Source organism: Strix uralensis, chromosome 11, assembly GCF_047716275.1.
Source record: "Strix uralensis isolate ZFMK-TIS-50842 chromosome 11, bStrUra1, whole genome shotgun sequence".
NCBI lineage: Eukaryota > Metazoa > Chordata > Aves > Strigiformes > Strigidae > Strix > Strix uralensis.
The window spans coordinates 18840214-18860108 of NC_133982.1; the positions used below are offsets into that span (position 1 = coordinate 18840214).

At 56.4% G+C, this 19895-nt stretch overlaps 1 protein-coding gene across 3 annotated transcripts; it reads right to left on the bottom strand.

Moving 5' to 3' along the window:
* Positions 1–111: 111 nt before the first annotated feature.
* On the bottom strand, positions 112–11343 carry MFGE8 (milk fat globule EGF and factor V/VIII domain containing). Of its 3 annotated transcripts, none has more exons than XM_074880162.1 (10): positions 11101–11324; positions 7461–7586; positions 7083–7208; positions 6441–6554; positions 5826–6007; positions 5261–5416; positions 4242–4386; positions 3174–3376; positions 1662–1817; positions 112–1554 (listed from the first exon to the last, which is right to left on the bottom strand). In XM_074880162.1, the coding sequence occupies exons 1-10, from the start codon at positions 11171–11173 to the stop codon at positions 1411–1413; spliced, it is 1425 nt and encodes a 474-aa protein (XP_074736263.1). In that variant the 5' UTR covers positions 11174–11324; the 3' UTR covers positions 112–1410. The 3 variants fall into 3 exon arrangements, with proteins under 3 accessions (XP_074736263.1, XP_074736265.1, XP_074736266.1); XM_074880164.1 differs by having other exon boundaries at positions 3174–3358; positions 11101–11323; XM_074880165.1 differs by lacking the exon at positions 7461–7586 and having other exon boundaries at positions 11101–11343.
* Between the last annotated feature and the right edge of the window lie 8552 nt (positions 11344–19895).

The window sequence follows — 19895 nt, forward strand, 5'->3', positions numbered from 1 at the left end:
GCCCCCTGGGATGGAGAAGTCAGGGGGCTCAGAGGGGATCCTGGGGGATCGCTGGACCTGCTGGGCTTTGGGAGATGGCTCTCGGGTAGGCACAGAGCAGCCAACAGCCCCAAAGTTTCAGCTGGTTTTAATACTGTCAGAGACACCCCGGAGTGGGGCCGCCATCCCACCCGGGCTCCCTCAGCACTTGCCAAAGCGAACCCACCGCCAGCCTGGCCCCAGGGCCGCTTCGCATCCCAGCAGGCGGGGGAAGCATCGCCACCAGCGCCGCTGCCCGGACACCCTGCCCGCACTCCCGCTTGCCGGTGCCAGGTCTCACTCGTCTCCTACCACTAATCCCGAGGGTTCGAGCATTGCAAGAGGCTTCCCTCCACCCCATGGAAAGGGAAAAAATCAGGTTACAAAAAAGGGTCACAGCACAGCTCTCTGCCTACTGCATTTGGGTGGTTTAACCACCACCTTTCCCATCTTTTCTCTGCACCCTTGTGGCTACAAACCATCTCTCTCCCACTACCAGATTGCAGCCCCCTCACGTCACTGCTTGGCTCTGGGGACAAGGGACCTCAAGGCACCCCAAACTCCAGTAAGGTGGGGATGGTGGCAATGCTGAGACTTTGAGGACGCTGGAGCCAGCACCCCGGGAAGGCGAATGGGCAGCGCCTGCCAAAATGCCAACCACAGCGCTTGCCAGCAGTTCCTCAGTGGGTAGAGCCACCGGGGACCCAGTGCCTCTTGACAGGAGCCGTCTCATCACTCCCCTCGCACTATGCAGCGCTGACACCGCAGGCAAGGAGACCCAGGGCCTGGAAAAATGGGCAGGGGACAAGAGCTGAGTAGGTTTTTCAGAGCCCCTGCTTGCAGCCGTGCAGGGAGCAGGAGGGACATCAGAGGCTGCAAGCCCGGGGTGCCTGCCCTAAGCCCCCCAAAACTGCTGAGCCCCGAGCCCCAGTGCAGGCAGGGGACTGCCACTGGCTGCAGCCTCTCTGCTGGAAGCAGAAGCAAAAAAGGGGGAGAAAATTTGTCTCCAGGCATAGCTGGGAGGATGCAGCCAAACCCCGGTTGCAGGACAGGGGGGTCCCCCAGCAAAGCCCCCTTTGCAGGATGGGGTCCCCCAAGGAAGCCCCAGTTGTAGGAGAGGGTCCCCCAGCCAAGCCCTGGTTGCAGGAGGGGGTCTCACCCCTGTTCAGCAGGGTGAAAGGGCAGGAGCCGTCCCCACGTCCCACCTGAAGGGCCCTGTAAAGTGCAGTGCTGCAGCCCCAGCGCCAATGTGGGGCAGGGAGCCCTCCGGCTGCCTCCCGAGTTTGGGGACATGGAAAAGGGGGTGTGAGGTCGGAGCAGGAGTGGGCAGGGGCAGGCAGGGCGCGGGCCGGGCGGCCGGGAAGAGCAGCCCCGTCCTTCCTCCCCGGGTGCCTACTCATCGCAGCCCAGCAGCTCCATGCGCAGGGTGATGCGGTTGTGCCAGGCCACGGGCAGGATGCGGACGAAGCGGGCGTAGAAGGGCACGTCGAACACGTTCTTCTTGTGTGAGTAGTTGTCACTGTTACCATGGAAGATCTAGCGGGGGAAAGGTGGGTGTCAGCACCACCAGGACCTCCTTGCCACCATTCCATCCCTCCCCACAGCGGCATCCCCGAGCCCCGGGAGGTCGCTGCCCCACGCACCTTGGTGCTGTTTCCCTGACCGTCCCGGTAGAGGGTCCAGGATGTGCCGTTGTCACTGTAGGCCACCTTGTAGGCTGCCACGTATTGGATGTACCCGAAATCACGGGCTCCTTGCGTGATGATGCCCGTCACCTTCTTCTGGTCCCGGAGGTCAATCTGGCACAGAGACAAGGCTCGTTGAAGTGCCTCACAGGAGTGGTGCTCCCACCCCAGAGCAACCTGCGTGTCCCAGAGGCAGCCGGGATGTGCTGGCCCTCGGGGGTCAAGAATGGAGAAAACACTGCTCGACCCCTGCCCCAATGCCAGGGCAACTAATAAAACACTACTGTGAAATATTTGACCCTTTAACACTCGTAGCAGCTCTCAAAGCAACCCAAAGCAGGACGCAAACCCCACCATCACAGCTCCCTTCCCCACTGCTGTCACCTCGACATTTTTTGCTGTAAAGGTCAATGTGGGAATGACAGCAAAAAACCTCAATTAAAAAAAGAAAAAATAAAGGATTCCCAGAGGAAATTCATTTTCACTGGAAAGTGATTCTGGCTGAGAAAATATACAGTTCAGCGTGGTCTGACATTTGGGGTTTAAGTGAGATGGTTTCTATTCTCTTTACTCTGCCACACTGCGCTACTGCTGCTGGCACGCTACAGGGCAAACCAGCAAATGAGCTGAAAGTCTCCTTAATTTAGTTCCTATTTTATGCTTGTTGAGGGCAGTACTAGCTATACATACGTGTATATATATGAATATACATGTACATCTATATACACAAACACAAACAGGCAGCCTGTGGTGCACCAGCCCAACTCGGCGTGTCATCCCGACCCCATCAGCAGACATCTTGATAAGCTGGTTTATTTAGGGCCATGAAGCAGCTGCTTTTAATCATTTCCCAAATAAAAAGCAGGACAAATATCTAAACTGCTTTGTCCTATTATGTCATGAAATCATGTGAAAAGTATAAAAACAGGGGAGGAAAGGAAACTGAGAAGGAAATTTCAAAACTATTTGTTCCCATTCCAGACTGGGAAGAGAAAAGAAAACCTGATTTTTTCCTGCAAAACAGAAACATGGTGTTCTGGGCAGCCAGAGGGTCGTGGAACGGTCACCCCAGGCTGGGATGGCACTTCCCAAGGGGGTGATACAGAATTGGGGTGCTGCAGGCTCGGTGCACCCCAACAAGAAGGTCTGCAGAGACAGCACCCATCCCTACAGGCACTGATGTTTCTGACCCAGAGCTCCAGCATCGCTGTTAACACCAGTGACTGTGGCCCCATCCTGACCTGTCCTTGCAATCCCAGCTTGGGGAGAGCACCGCCGGGCTGCGTGTCCCACAGCAAGGCTCAGGCTGCACGGTCCCGGCAGCTCTGCCTGGCCGCTCCCGCTGTGCCCATCCTGCTTCCAGCCACCCCGGCACAGGAGGTGAACCCCGGCACAGGAGGTGGCTCCGGGCACTGTTGGAGGAGCTGGATAAGTGTAATGAGATTACAGAGGGAGGGCACCGAGACCCACCTGCAGCCACTCGGACTGGGCATTGTGGAGCGCTGTCCAGGCATTGGTTTTGCCCGTCTTGTCCAGGCGGGCGTAATGGGGGTGCCAGGTAAAGGCATCAATGCCCCAAGTCTTGAAGACGCTGGAGGCTGTGATCTGCTGGTCGGAGATCAGGCGGGATTTCATGCCCAGAGGCTCCGAGCAACCTGCCGTGTTGAAATACACTGTAACACAATGGTTTATACGGGCAGTGAAAGGGAAAGAGTCCACAGCACCATCGCGAGCAAAACCCCACAGCCCCCGCAGGCACCATCCCCACATTTCCACGTCTCCACTGCCCAGAGCAGCAGGCAGGGCGAGGCAGGGAAAGGCTCGGCAGAGGCACCGGGTCGCAGCCCTCTCGCCTGTTCCTGGAATTTTTAGCTCCCAGCTATTCCCTAGCTCACAGTGCCTCCTGCTGCAGGGATGCACGGCCTTCCCCACAGCATAGCCTGGCCCAGGAATACAGACAGCTTCAGCAGGAGGCAGAGGAGGATGCTGTCAGGGTGAACAGAGCAATGCAAAGCCATCCCCAGCCGAAAGCACGTCTGGCACCGCACCCACGCAGCGGCAGGACACAACGAAGCCCCCACGGTGCCCCACTCCCACACTGGCACACGGGTCCCGCTTGGCTGCTGGGGACGTGCCGCAGGGCAGGAATGCGGGAGGCACAGGGAAAGGGCTCAGGCTAATCATCCCTCACGTTTCCCAGAGGACTTTGATCCTCCGGTGCTTTTCAAGCTCTCGGCAGGAAAAGCAGCCGGTTCACAGATCAGATGAGGAGGGGGCACAATAAAAAGCCCCGTCTTGGGAAGGTGTTAGCAGCGTGAGAATGCAGCTCGAGCCCGGCTGAGCTGGTGGGATTAACAGCTTGTGCTTCCCAAAAGCTCCCGCGGGTATTTCCAGGCATCACGTAGCCAGCACGAGGAAAAACAAGCACTGACAAATCCCCTGTCCCAGGGGATCAGAAGCAGTACAAGGGGTGATGCCCTGCGCCGTGTCACCCCCTGCCCTGTGGTCCCTGGGGAGGGGACAGCCACCGACATTTACCATTCATCTCGCAGCCGATGAGTTCAAAGCGCAGCGTGCAGGCACGGCGGCACATCACGGGGTAGATGCGGATGAACTGGGCGGTGATGGGAGGGTCGAACATGTTGGTCTGCATGGTGCCGTAGTCCACGTTCCCCTGGAAAATCTGCAAGGGCAAGCAGGGCTGAGTGCCTCAGCTCTCCCGCAGCATCGTGCATGAAATCCCTTGCCCAGCAGACGGACAGACCTCGGCAGCACCAACGGCAGGAGTGAGGGAAGCTGGGCTCTGCTTTCGTGCCCTGGAGCAGTGCGTGACCTTGCAGCAGGTCCAGCACTCTCAACAGAGCTTTGCAACACTCCCTGCTCTGTCCTCACCCCGCGGAGCCACACATGCAGCAACACCCGCTCCCTCCCGCTACGGCAACGCTCCTCAAATCGTGACAAGCAGAGAGGTGGCTCAGTTCTTTCTTTTTAACACAAGAGTCAGGATGTGTTTTCATGCATTTTTTCCACTGCTGCAGAAGCAAGAGGAACTTTTTTTTTGAAGCAAGGCAGATACTCCAGCCATTTCCTGGATGCTCAAAAAACAACCAGGAGTCACTTGCTGTAAAAAGCAGAGTGGAGAGCACTGTGATCAGTAGTATTCCTGCCCTGAGAGTGAGACACACTGTCAGCTCATGCGCAGTGCAGACACAACATCGAGCCGCGTAAGCCGTTCACCAGCACTTCCAGACCATGCCCAGTTCCCACAGTGTGTCAGCAATAAAGATATTATCTGAATGACCTAAGTAAGTCATCACTGCTTCTTTGGTAATGCTTATTATGGTCAATTAAACAGAGCCAGAGAGCACTGCTCAGCGCTGGAACCACCTGTGCCATCTCGCTGCTAGGTGGGTTCCCAATGTGGCTTTGACCCAGGTCAAACACACTTTCCCAAACATGGGGACAGTTTGGGATGCGGCTCAGAGCCACCCCAGCACCCACAGCACTGCTGGGTAGGGGGAGCCAGCACAGCCCCCACACAGAGCATCGCAGCCCACCTTGTCTACATCCTGCTTCTCGTCCTTGCAGAAGGTGAACTCCCGCCCGTCCAGGCTGTAGGCGACTTTGTAGGCGCGGACATACTCCGCCTGGCCCACACGGCGAGCGCCTTGTGTGATGACCCCGCTCAGCCGCATCTTCCGCAGCAGGTTGGCCTTGGGGGGGGAGAGGAGAGCGTGAGTGCGGACGGGGTGCGCAGCTCCTGCGCCCACCAGCACTGCTGAGCCTGGCTGGGAGGGTGGGTTCATGCTCAGCATCAGGACCAGGAAAGGGGCTGCCCAGAGCGCTGTGACTTCCTTGGGATTTAAGTCCTCCATCCCTCCAGCCTCACACCTGAGGGTGGGCAGAAAAGGAGGGATTGCCATCCCAGCTCCCCATGCTGCCCAGGGACCTTGCCTTCTCCAGGCATGTCACAAGATGCCCCTGGGTGGCACCCTGCTGCAGCAATTTAGCCCTGCCATTGCCACCAGAAGCAAAGAAATCCCACGAGAGCAGCCCAGCAAGACCAGCCATGGCTACCAGGGCTGCCCACTACACCGGCACTCCCAGTCCTGCTGCGGATACCTGGATCCAGGGGCTCTTGTCATAGTTGCTGGAGGTCCAGGCGTTGACAATGCCGTGGTTGTTGAGGCGGGCAAGCTCTGGCCCCCAGCGCTGGAGGCCAAGGAAGCCATAGTAGACAGAGGACGCAGAGAGCTGGGCATCAGAAATGGCTCCTCCTTCCATGCCCAGAAGAACGGCACAGCCTGGGGGCAGTGGGGACATCAGCACCAAAGATGGTGACCAGGGAGCAAAATTGGGGGGCCATTATCTGGGGACAGGGCAGGACAGGGAGGCCAGTGCTAGGACCTGCCTGTCCCTCAGGTGTTCCCCCTCTCTCCAGCCTTCAGCCAAAACCACACTGCACATCAGCCCCTCTCACAGCACGGAGGGCTGAAGTGAGGAAAGGGCTGCTCTGGGGCCCCCCTAGAGAGAAGATGGCATCTTCCCAGGAATGCTCCCTCCATCAGAACCAGGCTTGCTAGCACCAAGGGCAGCCAGCACACAGGTACCCACGGCTGCCCTCCAGATCCCCTAAACCAGCTGGTGAGCTCTCTCCTGGGCACGCTGGCAATGAGGGACAGGGCAGTGGGGAACAGGGGAGGAAAGGGATTTCTGTAGTTGGTGCCAGGGACTTACGGACGTGGCAGGTCTTCCCCATGAATGGAGAAGGACATTTGCAGGTGTAGTCACCATCCAGGTCCAGGCAGGTGCCGCCGTTTTTGCAAGGCTGGGAGTAGCACTCGTTCTTGTCTAGGAGACAGAGTACAGGAGCTCAGCAGGTGACCCCAAAGCTAGTCCCAGGGAGGACACCCCTCATTCAGTGCAGCAATAAGAGGGGACAGGCATCTCCTGAGCATGGACCACGGCAGCGTTCCTGCTGATATGGTGGCAGGAGTTGAAGTGCTAACACAAGGAGCCACCTAAGTCTCGTCCTCGCTGACTCCAGCCACATGAGTGAATTGGGACACGCAGCCACTGCAAGGCTGGGAGTTTGTGTGGAGCAGGTTGAGCCTCAAGACACTCCTTGTCCCATTACTCAAGGCACCGTGGCCCCTCCAGAGATGCAGAGGAAGGCTCAGACACTACCGTGTCCCCACACCACGGTCCTTCCCTCCACCCTGCAAGGTCCAAACCAGCCCATGGCCTCCAACAGAGCCCAGCACACAACACAGCCACAGCTGCAAACACCACCTGGTTGTCCCCCCAGTGCTGCCCAGGGGGTCCCCAAGCCCTTACAGCTGAGCAGCCCCCCCTACCTCCCCACCCCACTGTACTCACTGTTCTGGCAGTGCACCCCATCATACCCCGCAGGGCACTTGCAGATGTAGTCAGTGAAGACATCCCCCCGGTTCGGGACCAGCTGGCACTCACCGTTGTTGTGGCAAGGATTGGGGTGGCAGGGGCCTGGGGAAGGGGAAAAACAGCTCTAATATGGGCACAGGTGTAAAATAAGAGCATCCAGTGGGCTGTTGCACCCCGGACATCACATTCCCCCCAAGTAATGGAGGCCACCGCATCCCTGCTTGGACCTCCACTTATGGGCACAGTTGGGGCTGGACCCCAAGACCAGTGATGCAGGGTCACGACGAGGGCATACTGGCACACTGCAAGACTTCTGGCCTTCATGGAGCACCCGTGAGGGGGTCAGCTCCTCACCTTTCTCCGTCTCATTGCAGTCAATCCCAATGTAGCCCTCGGGGCAGATGCAGAAGAAGGGGGTCTCGTTAATCCCTGTCAGGCAGGTGCCCCCATTCTGACAGTGGTTCACGTCACAGAAGTCACCTGGAAGTAAAGCCACATGTCTCTGCAACCATCCCAATGGCAGGCATTCACCAGAGCCCCACGGATGCACACGGAAGCATCCCAGCTCAACGGCAGGATCTGCTCCCCTGCGATACTGCGGGGTGGGGAGCACCCGGCAGGGACCAGCTGCTGGATCCTGCACGGGACCACCAGCATTCAAAAGTGATGGTTGAGACCAGGAGCATGAGAGAGCAGCCAGGACCTGCCCTGCCCTGCCACGTTAAAAAAGGGGTTTAACAGAGCCTGCACGTCAAACCGAAGCCAGGGGAAACCCAGGTTTTGGTGCATCAAATGTTTCTGCTGCTCAGCTGGGAAGTGGGGGTGGCCAGGCTGGGGCTCACTCGGGCACGATGAAGACAGGATTAATCAAGGGAATGGGGCTGGTCCCATTGCTGGGTTTTGCTAATGCAAGTTAGTACTTGTAAGACCAAAAAAAAAAAAATCATTGTAGGATAAGCCCGCATGCCTCGGTTCTCAGATTCTGGAGACATGGGAGGAGGCAGCACAGGATCCATCTCTGCACCATGCCTGTCAGACCTCCATCACTCTCCAAGCAGCTCCCACGAGGCAGTCCCAGCCTCCAGGCAGGTCCCCCCTGGGAACTGGTGGGGCTGCACCATCTTCCCTGCCTGTTCATCCACCTCCGGCATTTCCCATGGTATCGGGTTTACATGGTGAGGTGGGGGGGGCTGCAAGGGTGGCTTCTGCAAGGGTGGCTTCTGCAAGGAGACACCAAGAGCTGCCCCCACGTTGGAGACTGCCAGTCCCAGCCAACTCCAAAACAGACTCACTGCTGCCGAAAGCTGAGCCTATCACCAACACTCATGTTGCCTCTGTGATAATATATGTAAAATAAGGTAAAAAATGCTGTGCAGCAGCTGTGGGAGAGGAGTGAGAAAAATGTGCAAGAAACAGCCCTGCAGACACCAAGGTCAGTGAAGAAGGAGAGGGAGGAGGAGGTGCTCCAGGCAATGGAGCAGGGATTCCCCTGCAGCCCGTGGAGAAGATCATGGTGAAGCAGGTTGTCTCCAGGCAGCCTGTGGAGAACCACACCACAGCAAATATCCACAGTGCAGCCCACGGAGGACTCAACACCGGAATGGTCTGTTCCTGATGGGCTGTACCCTATGGAAAAGACCCACACTGGAGCAGTTCATGAAGAACTGCAGCCCATGGGAAGGACCCACACTGGACCTTTTTCATCTGCTTCGCTCCCCCACCCTGCTGAGGAGGCAGAGTGAGGGAGCGGCTGGGTGGGCACTTGGCAACCAGCTGAGGTCAGCCCACTGCACCCATCAACCTTCCGCTCCCCATTGCAGTGCTGAATCAGATTGCAAGAGCCGGGCTGAAATTCCTCCCACCCTCAATTTATTCTGCCCCAAGAGCTGCAAGACAACAACGCTCTCCATAAACCTAGACCAGATTCCCACAGATCTGGCTGAAAGCCCCAGTAACTCCTCACCAAGCACTGGGACAGCACATCACTTGATGCCAGGCTCTTCTCTGCCATGCCACAGGAGTCAGAGCAAGGGCTGAACTCAGGTGGAGACCCAGGAATAACCCCCCACTACCTGCATGCCCTGGAGAAGGTGGAAGTTAATGAGCTGTGGGCTGTCTGCCCGGACCCACACCAAACAGCATGGCTCTCATTAGCCTAAGCTACTATTCAGTGAGCTCCTACTCATTAGCCTTTTAATAGCAGGGCTCCTTTGAGTTAATCCTACTCTTCCTGACACTCCACATCTGTAGGGTACACACTGGTGGCAGACAGGCCAGCGTTACATGAAGGTTTCCAAAAAGATGCTGTAGCTCCCGTAGCCCAGCCTCAGGAGGCAGAAAAACTTGGGCACCGGTTCAAGTCGCTGCCTGCACTGCCCAGCCAGTTCTGCATGACCTCATGCTCCATCAATGCGCTGCCATGAGCTACAGCATGGGAGGAGAGAGCTCCGACTGATATGTGGGGATGCCTTTGCCCCACGCCCCTCCGCAGGTCTTGAGCACATCCAGCCACCCTGTCCCAAGGATCTCTCCGGGCAGCCGACCAAGGCCCTGCGGACAGAGCTGCTTCTGTTCAGCAGGAGGAGCCGGCTGCTTCCCCAGGCACGGAGCGCCAACAAACATGTGCTCCCCAGCATCCATGCTGCCTCCGACACAGGAGTTTCTGGGGTGGGACACAGCAGCAAAGGAGTAAGGGCTCCTCCCAGGGCTGGGACAGGAGGGGTCCCCAGTTTTATACTTTAATTATCCCAAGCAACTGACTGCCTTTTATCCCCTCCCAGGAATAATCCCTTACGTGGTGGGTCTCACTAGCCAGCCCCCTGCCTAGCAGTGAGGCACACAGGTCACATTTTCCACTGTGGCAAGTAGTTTTGGATGCTCCTATTTCTCGGCTGTTTCAGGCCTGGTTTTGGAGCAGTTCAGCATCTCCATCCTCCCCACACACATTTTTCTCCGGTCAGGGACAGAGCTGTCACAGGCTGGACAGTCAGGAACCAAGGCAACAAAGATCAGCCACCGCTTTTGGAAATGTTTGCTTATATGAACCCACAGGCTGGCTGGAAGGCAAAAATAACATCCTCCAAAAACTGGGACAGCTCATCCCAGCAGGGTTGGGGGAGGTCAGGTCAAGCCTGTCTCGCGAGGGCAAAACGGGTACCTCTGCCCAGGGAGAGCGAGCACAGACAGGGCCTTCCTCACAGCACACCCTCCTGCTGCCCTTTGTCCCCTGGCCTGGAGCCTGTGCTTGGGCTTCACTCCCCTTCTCCTGGGTCTCACCCATCCCTTTTGGAGGCAACCACCCCAGGCACGGCCCACAGGGTGCTGATGGAGCTGCTTCTCCCCGGGGTTCCCCAGCCAGGCCTGCCAGGCGTGCTGTGCCAGGCGGTCCTAGGGAAGCTGTTTACATCACGGGCACAGTATCGCAGCCTGAAAGTCCGGGACAGCCCAACTGAGCTATTCCCGGCTCGGGAGCAAGGACAGGGCTGTGGAACTGAGCTCCTCTGCTTCTGCAGCCACAGCGCTGGGGGCTGAGCACCTTCTCACTCGCCACCCCTGTACCCCGCACACGGCAGCCCGGACCCTCTCACCCTGCACCCCAGTTCCTCTCACTCTGCACCCAGATTCCCTGCACCCCGCATCCCCTGCACCCCGGACAACCCTGCACCCTGGATCCCTTGCACTCCGGATCCCCGGCACCCTGGGCTCCCTGGCACCTCGGATCCCTTGCACCCCGCATCCCCTGCATTCCAGACAACCCTGCAGATTGGATAACGCTGCACCCTGGATCCCCTGCATTCCGGATCCCCAGCACCCCGGGCTCCCTGGCACCCTGGTTCTCTTGCATTCCAGATTCCCTGCATCCCCGTTCCCCCGCACCCCTGATCCCCCGCACCCCAGCTCCCCGGCACCCCGGGCTCCCCCTCACCCCTGATCCCCTGTACCCCGGCTCGCCCTCACCCCTGGTCCCCTGCACCCCGGCACCCTTGGCACGCACCGGACACGACCATCAGCACCGAGAGCCCCAGCACCAGGCCGAACAGCAGCCGCCACCGCCTCACCGCCGCCATGCTGCGTCCCCAGCGGTGCCGCCGAGCCCCGCTGAGCCCCGCCAAGCCGTGCCGAGCCGTGCCGAGCCGAGCCGTGCCGAGCCGAGCCGTGCCGAGCCGTGCCGAGCCGAGCCGAGCCGAGCCGCTCCGCTCCGCCGCGGGGCTCGGGGCGGGGAGTGACTCAGCCCGGCCCGGCGCGGCCCCACGTGCTCCGCCGACCGCCCCCGGGGCGGGGACCGGCCCCGCTGCGCCGGGGAGGGGGTGACCCGCGGGTCGCCCCCCCGGAGAGCCCCCGCCGGGGAGCGGGAGGGGGCTGCGGGCTGGGGAGGGGGGGGTGCAGGCAGCGAGGGGGGGGTTAGGCAGCAAAGGGGGGTGCAGGCAGCAAGGGGGGTGCAGGCAGCAGGGTGGTGCAGGCAGCAAGGGGAGTACCCCGGCCACCCCGGGGTGCAGGGTGCAGGCAGGCGGCGGGAGGGTGAGAGGCAGGGTTGGAAGACTGGCCTCATAGCCAAAGGTGCTTAATAAGCAGCCTGGAAGGGAGAGCCAGCACAGCACACTAATGATGCTCCGGGTGCGGGGGGGTCCGCCAGCTCGCCCCACACCAGACCTTGGCCCTCGGGTGGCCGCTGGGACTTCCTGAGGCTGGCAGTGCCCATGGCTCCCGGCCCTGGCTGGCAGGCGGAGGCGTGCAGAGCTGGACCGGGATGCACTGGGGGTTGCCAGCACTTGGCAGAAGGAAGAGGTGTTTTGCAGCACAAACCTCACTCTTCCTCTCCTTGGGTGGGGTGAAAGCTGGAGAAGGCTTCCCCTGCACCAGGACAGGGCACGTGTGAGTGCCCTGTGCCACCCTCGGCACCCAGCGTGCCAGCAGCGCAGGGTTTTCCCAAGCTCCTCCTAAGCAGCATCAAGGAAAACAGCTTGCAGCCAGGTCGCGTGTGCACAGGAAAGGAAATGGGGGGAAACAGCAGCTCTCTGCCGCAGGTCTGTTGGTTCAACCACAAACAAGCTCCTCTTTGAGCACTGCCTGGCCACCAAGGGCTGGAAAAGCCCAGCCGTGCCCTTGAGAGCAGCTGGTGCCATGTGGGGAGCTCTGCCCTGGGAAGCAGCATCAGGATAAAGCATATTCAGGCTAAATTCATATTCAGCAACAAACACTTTGGAAAACAGAACTAACTGCGCAGTACAGGAATGCTGGATCATTTGACCCCGCACTGGAAATCCACTCGGAGCCCTCCTCCTAAACATGAAGCCGATTTTATCTCTTCTTGCAAAACCGTCCATTTCAGCATTAACAAACCCACCTCAGACACTTCGGCTACTCATATTTACATGCTGACTCTGCCAGAGTGTTGCTACATTTCTGGCTTTGGCAATGCAGCCACCTCAGCCAGCAGCAAGCTGGGCAGCACAGCCGCATGCCATGCACTTTGACCGGTCCTTCCACCTCTTTTTCCATCTACACTCCAGTGTCCAGCTCATGCTTTTCTTGGATGGGTCAACCAGTGCCCATGAGAGCACCCAGACTGGGAGCGACAGCCTAGGGACAGGCCCGCCGGCAGGTCCAGCTGCCCCGGTGCACCAGCAATTTGGCTGTTTGTGGCATTGCCAGAGCATCAGGGCATGAGGAACACAGGGAGCTGGACACGTATTCCCACCCAAACCCACCACCCCCGCTGGTGGCATTTCCTTCAATTAATAGTGACACAAAGAAAACTCCAGGCAGAGTTTAACTCCAGCATAGGGAGCAACAGCGGCTGGAAAGGAGGGAGCGGACAAGACACAGTACATGCTTTCGAATAACCCTTCAACCTCAGGGTAATTACTGCTGTGGTGTTCAGAGGAAAACAAGGTCAGGAGGAGGAGAGAGCAGGGCAAGATTCCCAGGCCTGTGCACAAGCAACTAGAACAAGGGTGTTTGTTCAGCCTCTTGAGGGGCTACTGCCTGGATTGGTCTCGGAGAGGATGCAAGACCCAGAGGGAGCTGCAGAAAAATCATCAGCCTCTCTAAAAACAGAATGCAAAATATTTTCCCTCTGTCCCCAGGGGCACAAATGCCAATGTCCCGAGGAATATGCATGGGAAAGGATATTAAAAAGCAAGTGGTGGAGGCCAGGCAGAGCTATGCTCTCCATAGGGACAGTGCTTCCTGGAGGCAGAAGTGGCTGTCTGAATGGAGACCTGCGATGGAGCGTGGGGTCCTAGTGAGAAATTGGGGTTGGGAAGAGCCTGTGCTGTCACAGCTGGAAGAGGGAAGCTCTGGATATAGGAGACAGAAAAGAAAGAGGAGCAACCTGTCAAGGGCAGGGAAGCAGTGAGGAATGGAGACAGCCCCCACAGGCGAACACCACACCCCGGGTTCATACAGCCGCCAAGTTTTCGCAAGGGATGGCTCTACTTGAAAGAGTTGGGTAGGTCGAAGGTCAGGCATAATTTCACTCCCTTCTGCAGGGACTACTTAGGCCTTGTTATAGCAGGATTTACCACTGGGTTTGGTTTTTTCTGCATGAGATCTGCCAGGCTTTGCTGTGCCGTAACCCTTTCTGAGCCATGCAGATAGCCAATATCCTGGTTCCCGTAGCTGGGCTGATAAAGAGGAAAATAGGTGATGGGGCTGTGCATTTCTCTGATGCAATCCTCTTTATTTCCAAGCTTATACAAAGGTGTTTTCCTGTGAACAAGGGAGGTGAACAATACACAGCCTGCCCCTTGCTCAAGCATAAAGCCTCCATCCACCATAAAACCAGCCAGGGTGCGTCTCATGGCTGATGAGTTTGCAGTAGTGGCTCAGGTATCACCACAGTTTCGTGTTCCTTCTCCCCACTCCCCCTCAGACACTCACCTCTGAGCCACGGGACCTCTCCCTCCCACCATCAGGTAGCAATGACACCCCCTCACCCCCCTCCAAGTCCTGCTCAGCCCTCAAATGGATATTTTTTGGGGTGACTGCCCCTATTGTTTCAGCTATCTGTTCTATAAAGAAGTTCACTGGCTTAGGTTTATCCCAAAAGAAAGGCAGCCATCACACCCCAAAGGGATTCCCCACCCGAAATGCTCCCACAATGCTCCCTGCAACGTGGTTTTCCTCCCTCACCCCAGCATCAGGGGCCCAAAAAAACCCCTGGCAGAGGTAGCCAGCCCCGTCCCTCGCAGGCACAGCTCTTTCCTAGAGCTCAAGGTTGTGGTTTAGGCCACAGCACAGGGCTTGGGAAGGTTTCCTGCCCTGTGCGATCAAGCCTCCCATCCTGCCACACGTGTCAGCCACGCGGAATAGGAAGGAGATGTGATCCATGGCACCCTCACAGAGGATTAAGCCCCAGTCTGCTCCTAAATCCCTCTAACAGGATAACCAAGTGCTCAGTGCCAGCATCTCTCACCTCCTGCAGCCCCAGCCAGTGTCATTGCCCGCCGGCGTGCCAGCGCATGGTTTCCAATGGCTGCAGAATACATCCACTGGCCAGGACAAGCCTTGCATGTAGCTGAACTTCTCTCTTTATTTTCTAGAGAAAAAAAAGCTTTCCACACTCTCTGCCCTTTCCACCAAAAGGGCAACAGTTTCTTTAAATTCAGGCTTTATGTTTAAGGATGCTAATGTTGAAGTACCAAGAACTTCAAAAACCTAGACACTGAATATCCTCAAGGCATGGAAAGCTCAGTACAGCTACGGAGTGCCCTTCAGGGTATGTAAAATTTTGTGATTTAAAAGGAAGAAGGCAAAGGGCAGCACCGTCCCCCAGTTTTGCTCCATTCCCACTGCTGTTCGTGTCAGGGCTCAGATGAGATCCCAGATAATTTAACTGCAAGTCCTTTGCTCTAACCTCAATAAACAAGATTATGTCCAGCTTAGAGCTGGTGTGTCTGTGTAAGGTGCTTAATATAAGTACCTTTATATAACACTCTTCTCTGAATTGGAGTGCTTTGCAGTCTTTAACGATTTATCCATACATATCTCCCACAGAAAAGGTGTGGCCTTCACCTTCATTTGATAGATGGGAAACCAAGGGCTGGAGGGACTCGAGGGAAGGACATGTCTCCCTTTATTTTGTCCATCTAAAAGGTAGACACACAGGCTTGGCTTCTTACACACATCTCCTCCACAGCCAGTGGTAACAGCAGCATTTCCAAGGGTCATTTGTATCTGCTACAGGAGGAATCACCCTGGGAAATAGCTGGGTCCCCGCTGACAATGGATCAGCACTGATCACTGGCCAGGACTAAACCCCTGTGTGGTGGTGGTGGTGGTTCCCTGCGGTGCCCGTCTCAGAGGACTGCCCAGGATAGATGGAGCAGAGCCCACATCCCAGACTCGCCTTGCCCCTCTCTCGCCTGTTTGTTGAAAGCACTCACCCGATAACACGAACTGACATTCTGTGGTACAACGTGATGCACTGTGGAAACTGCTTCTGGATTAGCAGCAGCGAGCAGCCTGACCGTGCCCAAGCAGATGCTGTAGGCAGATAAGCCGGGGCTCTTTTGTTCTGTTTCAGGAAGCTCTTGGCAAGCTCCTGCCTTGACACAAAGCACTAAATTGTGCACTTGATAACTTTATCATCGAGGTTCCTCTGATAACCCAGGTTTCTGTGACAAGGGACAGAAACCTGGGTTTCTGTCCTGTTATCATGCTCACAAGACCCCTCCTTACTCAAGCCATCAATTTGGTGCGCGTGCTTCTGGCATACACTTGATGGAAGGTCCTCCAAGACTTGTAGGGCTCAAGGCAAGCTTGCAGCCTGATTAAACATCAGGGGCATGATGGCGCTAATGCTATATGAATATGTAACAACACTAATGAACTCTAACAAGCTGGGCCGCGGGTTTGCAAGGAGCCCAGAACCTGTCTTACCGGCTGGTGAAGAAGAGGCAGTTTGCTCATTACAGCATACTCCCCTCCCACCCATTGGTGCTGGGAGAGGCTCTGCCCAGGCAGGGGCCTTATTAATTTGTGAAGTTGCCTTTTGATCTCTGTATCTCGGAGCATAATGAGAAGGTTTGAACTCTGCCCATCCCACCCTCTCCATGCCTCCCACTTGCTCTGATCCCCCAGAGCCTGGCAGGCAAGAGGAGATCTGCCACAGCTCTGGGATTCGTTTCTTCCTGAAGAGAGGCATATTTGGGGCCTTTTAAGACACACTTCAGTAGCTACATCTATGGCTGGTTGTAGCAGGAAAGCACAGGTCCCTGCACACCTCCCTTTCTCTCACAGATGTCCGACCCCGTGGGGGCATCCAGGGTGATCACACCTCAAAGACAGCTCCTTATTCCCTTGGTTTCTGCAGACCAAATTGGCTCTTGGAGGCCACCTGAAGACAGCTGTGCCCCTCTGCAGGGTGGCTGGTGACCATCGATGCAGGACGTTGGCTCCTGTAGGACCTCTCATCTGGGAGGAAGCTCCTGGAACCTGGTGCCTTCAGCTGGAGCTGCTGCAGGAGCTCCTGTGCTGGAAAAGAGCCATACATCCCCCCCATCCCAAGACCCATACCAGAGCCTCCCCCTTTTGATTCAATCTCTCTCCCATCCTGGACAGATCCTACACCGCTGGCATACCAGTTGAAGCTCCTTCTCCACCGTTTCCTGCCCCTTGGGCTGCAGCCTCCAGAGCCGCAGCGGAAACCGCAGCAGGAGCTCATTTGGCACCACGGTCCGTGTCCAGGAGAGCCGGATCAGCCGCTCAGTTCCTCCTCTCCCGTGACTCCTCCTTCCCTCACAAGGAAATGAAAACAAGCTCCAAGCCAGACATGTGTCCTCAATGAAACCCATCTGTGAGAGCCACGGCCCAGCCGGGGCTGTTGCCTGGTGAGAGCATCCAGACCTGCCATGGAGAAGTGCACGTAGCCAGCCCCGGGGGCAGCACGCACCCAAGAGGACACAAGGCCGGAGCAGGGGACACTGCAGGACTGTCAGGGCCGCTGGGTCCTCCCCAAGCACTCTGCCTGGGGCCGTGCTACCTCCTGTCTCAGCAGCAACAACAGCTGTCGGGCAAGAAGCCAGCTGAGAGCTCTACACATCCACAGATATCTCCACACAGTTTCCATACACACCGTTTGGAGTGGTGAAGAACCTGCTTAGCAGGAATAAGAGTGTCCTGAGGGGCAGGGGTATCCACCCATCCCCTGGCTGCTTCACAAATTTCCTCCAAAGGAGATTTCCTAGAGCTTAGTTTTGTATCGGACCCTTGTAAAGTCTCACGAGTGTTTCTCCCTGCTGGGAAGTTTATACTAACGTGTTTTTTAAGACATCGATTCTGTTAGTCATACCCCATCTGTTCTCTGCAATCACCCCTCCCTCTCAGTGGGATCTCCCACCACATCAGTTACCTTGTCCAGCCTCCGCCAGACCCTTATTACAGCATGAACCGATTTGCCTTCTGCCATCAAACCCCCTCCAGGCATTTTCACATTTCACTGTTCCCTCTCACCTCCTTGTCCTGCCGCAGGGCTCAGGTGATGCCGGATGCAAATTCCACCTATTCTGCATCCTCCCAGTGGCTCTGAGAGAGTTCAACAGCCCCAGCTCCAGTGCTGAGTCCCCCACTAGTCCCCAGCTGGCAATGGGCTACTGCCCTGACAGCCCCAGCAGTAAAAACAGTGGCACGCTGGAGACATCCAGAGTAGACACAGTGAGTGAAAACATGTGGGTTTCACAGCCCCTCTTAACTCCTAACAGGGCTTTGCATCCTCCTGGACCATTCCCTTTCATCCATGTTGTGGGCCGGATTTGTTTGTGCCTCCTGGAGATGATCCCCAGGAACCTACAGACACAGCCCCAGGACCTTCTTCGGCATGTGTGGTGGGGCCAGGGCAGTTATTAGGGGCCTGTGTGGTAACCCATGTCCAGTTTAGGATGCTCCCTTCCAGTCCTTGCTATCCTACCTTGTAGCCCCTACAAATGTTCCTCATCAGGTCAAGGACCACTAATCACTGGCTCTATTGTGTAAGTCTGATACTTTGTATAAATGATACAGGCCTTGCTAACAACTATACCTCGAAGAGGAGCTAAAAGATTGATAAGCAGAGAACATCCTGCCCCAGAAGGCGTGAAAGGCTGGATGACTGCCCAAGAAGCATGAAGTCAGCAAAAATCAGCAGTAACTAGGGGAAAGGTAAAGGCGACAGGGGGGGATCACGACCACCGACTCAATTCAAGACTAAAAAGACTTGCCCTCCCACACCTGTAAGGAGCATGCACGCTAATTTACATAGCAAGCGAGGCTAATTTAAATATAAATAACCAATAAGGGACAAAGTGATAAGAAACTAACCAATGGCCATTACAGTAAATGTGTATTTGTGTAGTTTGAAGTATATAAATACCTTGAAGTTCTTTTCTGTAGTGTGCTAGCTTTGTGGAATTACCACCTAGCACCCATCCTTGCGCAAATATGGAATAAACTGGTATCTCAGCTCTGTGTGTAAGACTGGCTTTTTCACACCAGGTAACGAACCCTGTTTGAGAAACAATCGAGCCACCAGGCTCGAGGTGGAAAACAGGAGGGAAGTCACCTACATCAAGACCTCAGTTCTGTGAGCAGAGCTGGCTTCACGGACATGCCACGCTGTACGGACACTGCTCACCTGAAAGAACACCAGAACGTCCCCATGACCCCAGAGGGAGGTGCAGTCCCTTTAGGGTAGCTGTGAAATGGGGCTCCTTTGCGCTCTTCCTCCTCCTTTGTCATGGCTGCATCTTCTCACTTTTGGTAGGTTGTCTTCTGCAAGACCTAGGAATGTCAGAAAACATCTACCTGTGCTTCCTCCCCTTCTAGCTACACCTGCACGTTTGCCTCACCTGCTGCAGGCAGCCAGACAGAGCAGATTTGCCAGCAGTGAGGACAGTGACCCCCCAACCGCAGCTTCGGGGTGGCAGGGCTGTGTTTTGCAGAGCACGTGCAGCCCCACACGGGAGGCACGTTCGCTCTGGCTGCCTGTGGTTAGTTGGCAGGCTTTCCAGGGAGCAGTGATCTGCTCAGAGAGCTGCTTGTTTGGGAGCGTGTCGTGTTCTTGCCTGGTCTTGCAGCTGCCTGTCAGCCACTGTACAAACACAGCCCTGTCTCCTGTGCCCCCCTTGCCTGTTCTGCCTCTCCTCAGCTCTGCTCTTTGCTGGGCTCAGGATTAGCCACACCTCAGCTGGGTAAACAGGAGTTGATCCTGCCCCATCAGCCGAGGGCTTTTCAGCCTCAGCCACCACGAGCAAGAAGTGGTCCTTGATTTTACTCCCAAGCAAATCTCCCTTTTCATCATTCAGCAGGTCTGAAGCCCTTAATTGGACACAGCAGCTGATGTGATCCTCTGTATTGGTTTCATCTTGTTTTCTTCCTTCGGTTTTCTGGTTTTGTTCCACTCGGCTTCCCTATCTTCTAATCTGTTCCTCATTTTTACTTCTTTTCCCACTTCTGCCTCTGTCCCCTCCTTTTTGCTTTTTCATCCATCTAAGGAAAGCCACCCTCCCCATATGTCACCTTCTGGGTGCTAACTAATGAGCTAGACAGAGCTGAAAAAGCCTCCGAGGTTGCTAGTAACTACAGCCAGCACCTTGGTCTTCATCTCAGCTCAAAGGCAGCGTTTCCTGCAAATTTTTACCTGCCTTTGAAGGGATGCTGAGCGGGGAGGGAGAAGGACACCCATTCCCTGCAGCACAGCACCCTCTAGCCTCCGCCAGGGCAGCAGCTCTTTGATGATCTGGAAGCAGGACCTCCACCACCATCATTCAGCCATGTATCCTCCCAGTCCTGCAACACTGCCTACATGCCCAG

What these genes read in the sequence shown, in the direction of transcription:
- MFGE8 (XM_074880162.1), bottom strand. Translation starts at nt 11,173, where the DNA reads ATGGCGGCGGTGAGGCGGTGGCGGCTGCTGTTCGGCCTGGTGCTGGGG. An exon ending in GGGGAAGACCTGCCACGTCC is followed by an intron (nt 6,008 to 6,440) that starts GTAAGTCCCTGG and finishes CACTGCCCCCAG; the next exon opens with GCTGTGCCGTTCTTCTGGGC. An exon ending in AGAAGCAGGATGTAGACAAG is followed by an intron (nt 4,387 to 5,260) that starts GTGGGCTGCGAT and finishes TTGCCCTTGCAG; the next exon opens with ATTTTCCAGGGGAACGTGGA.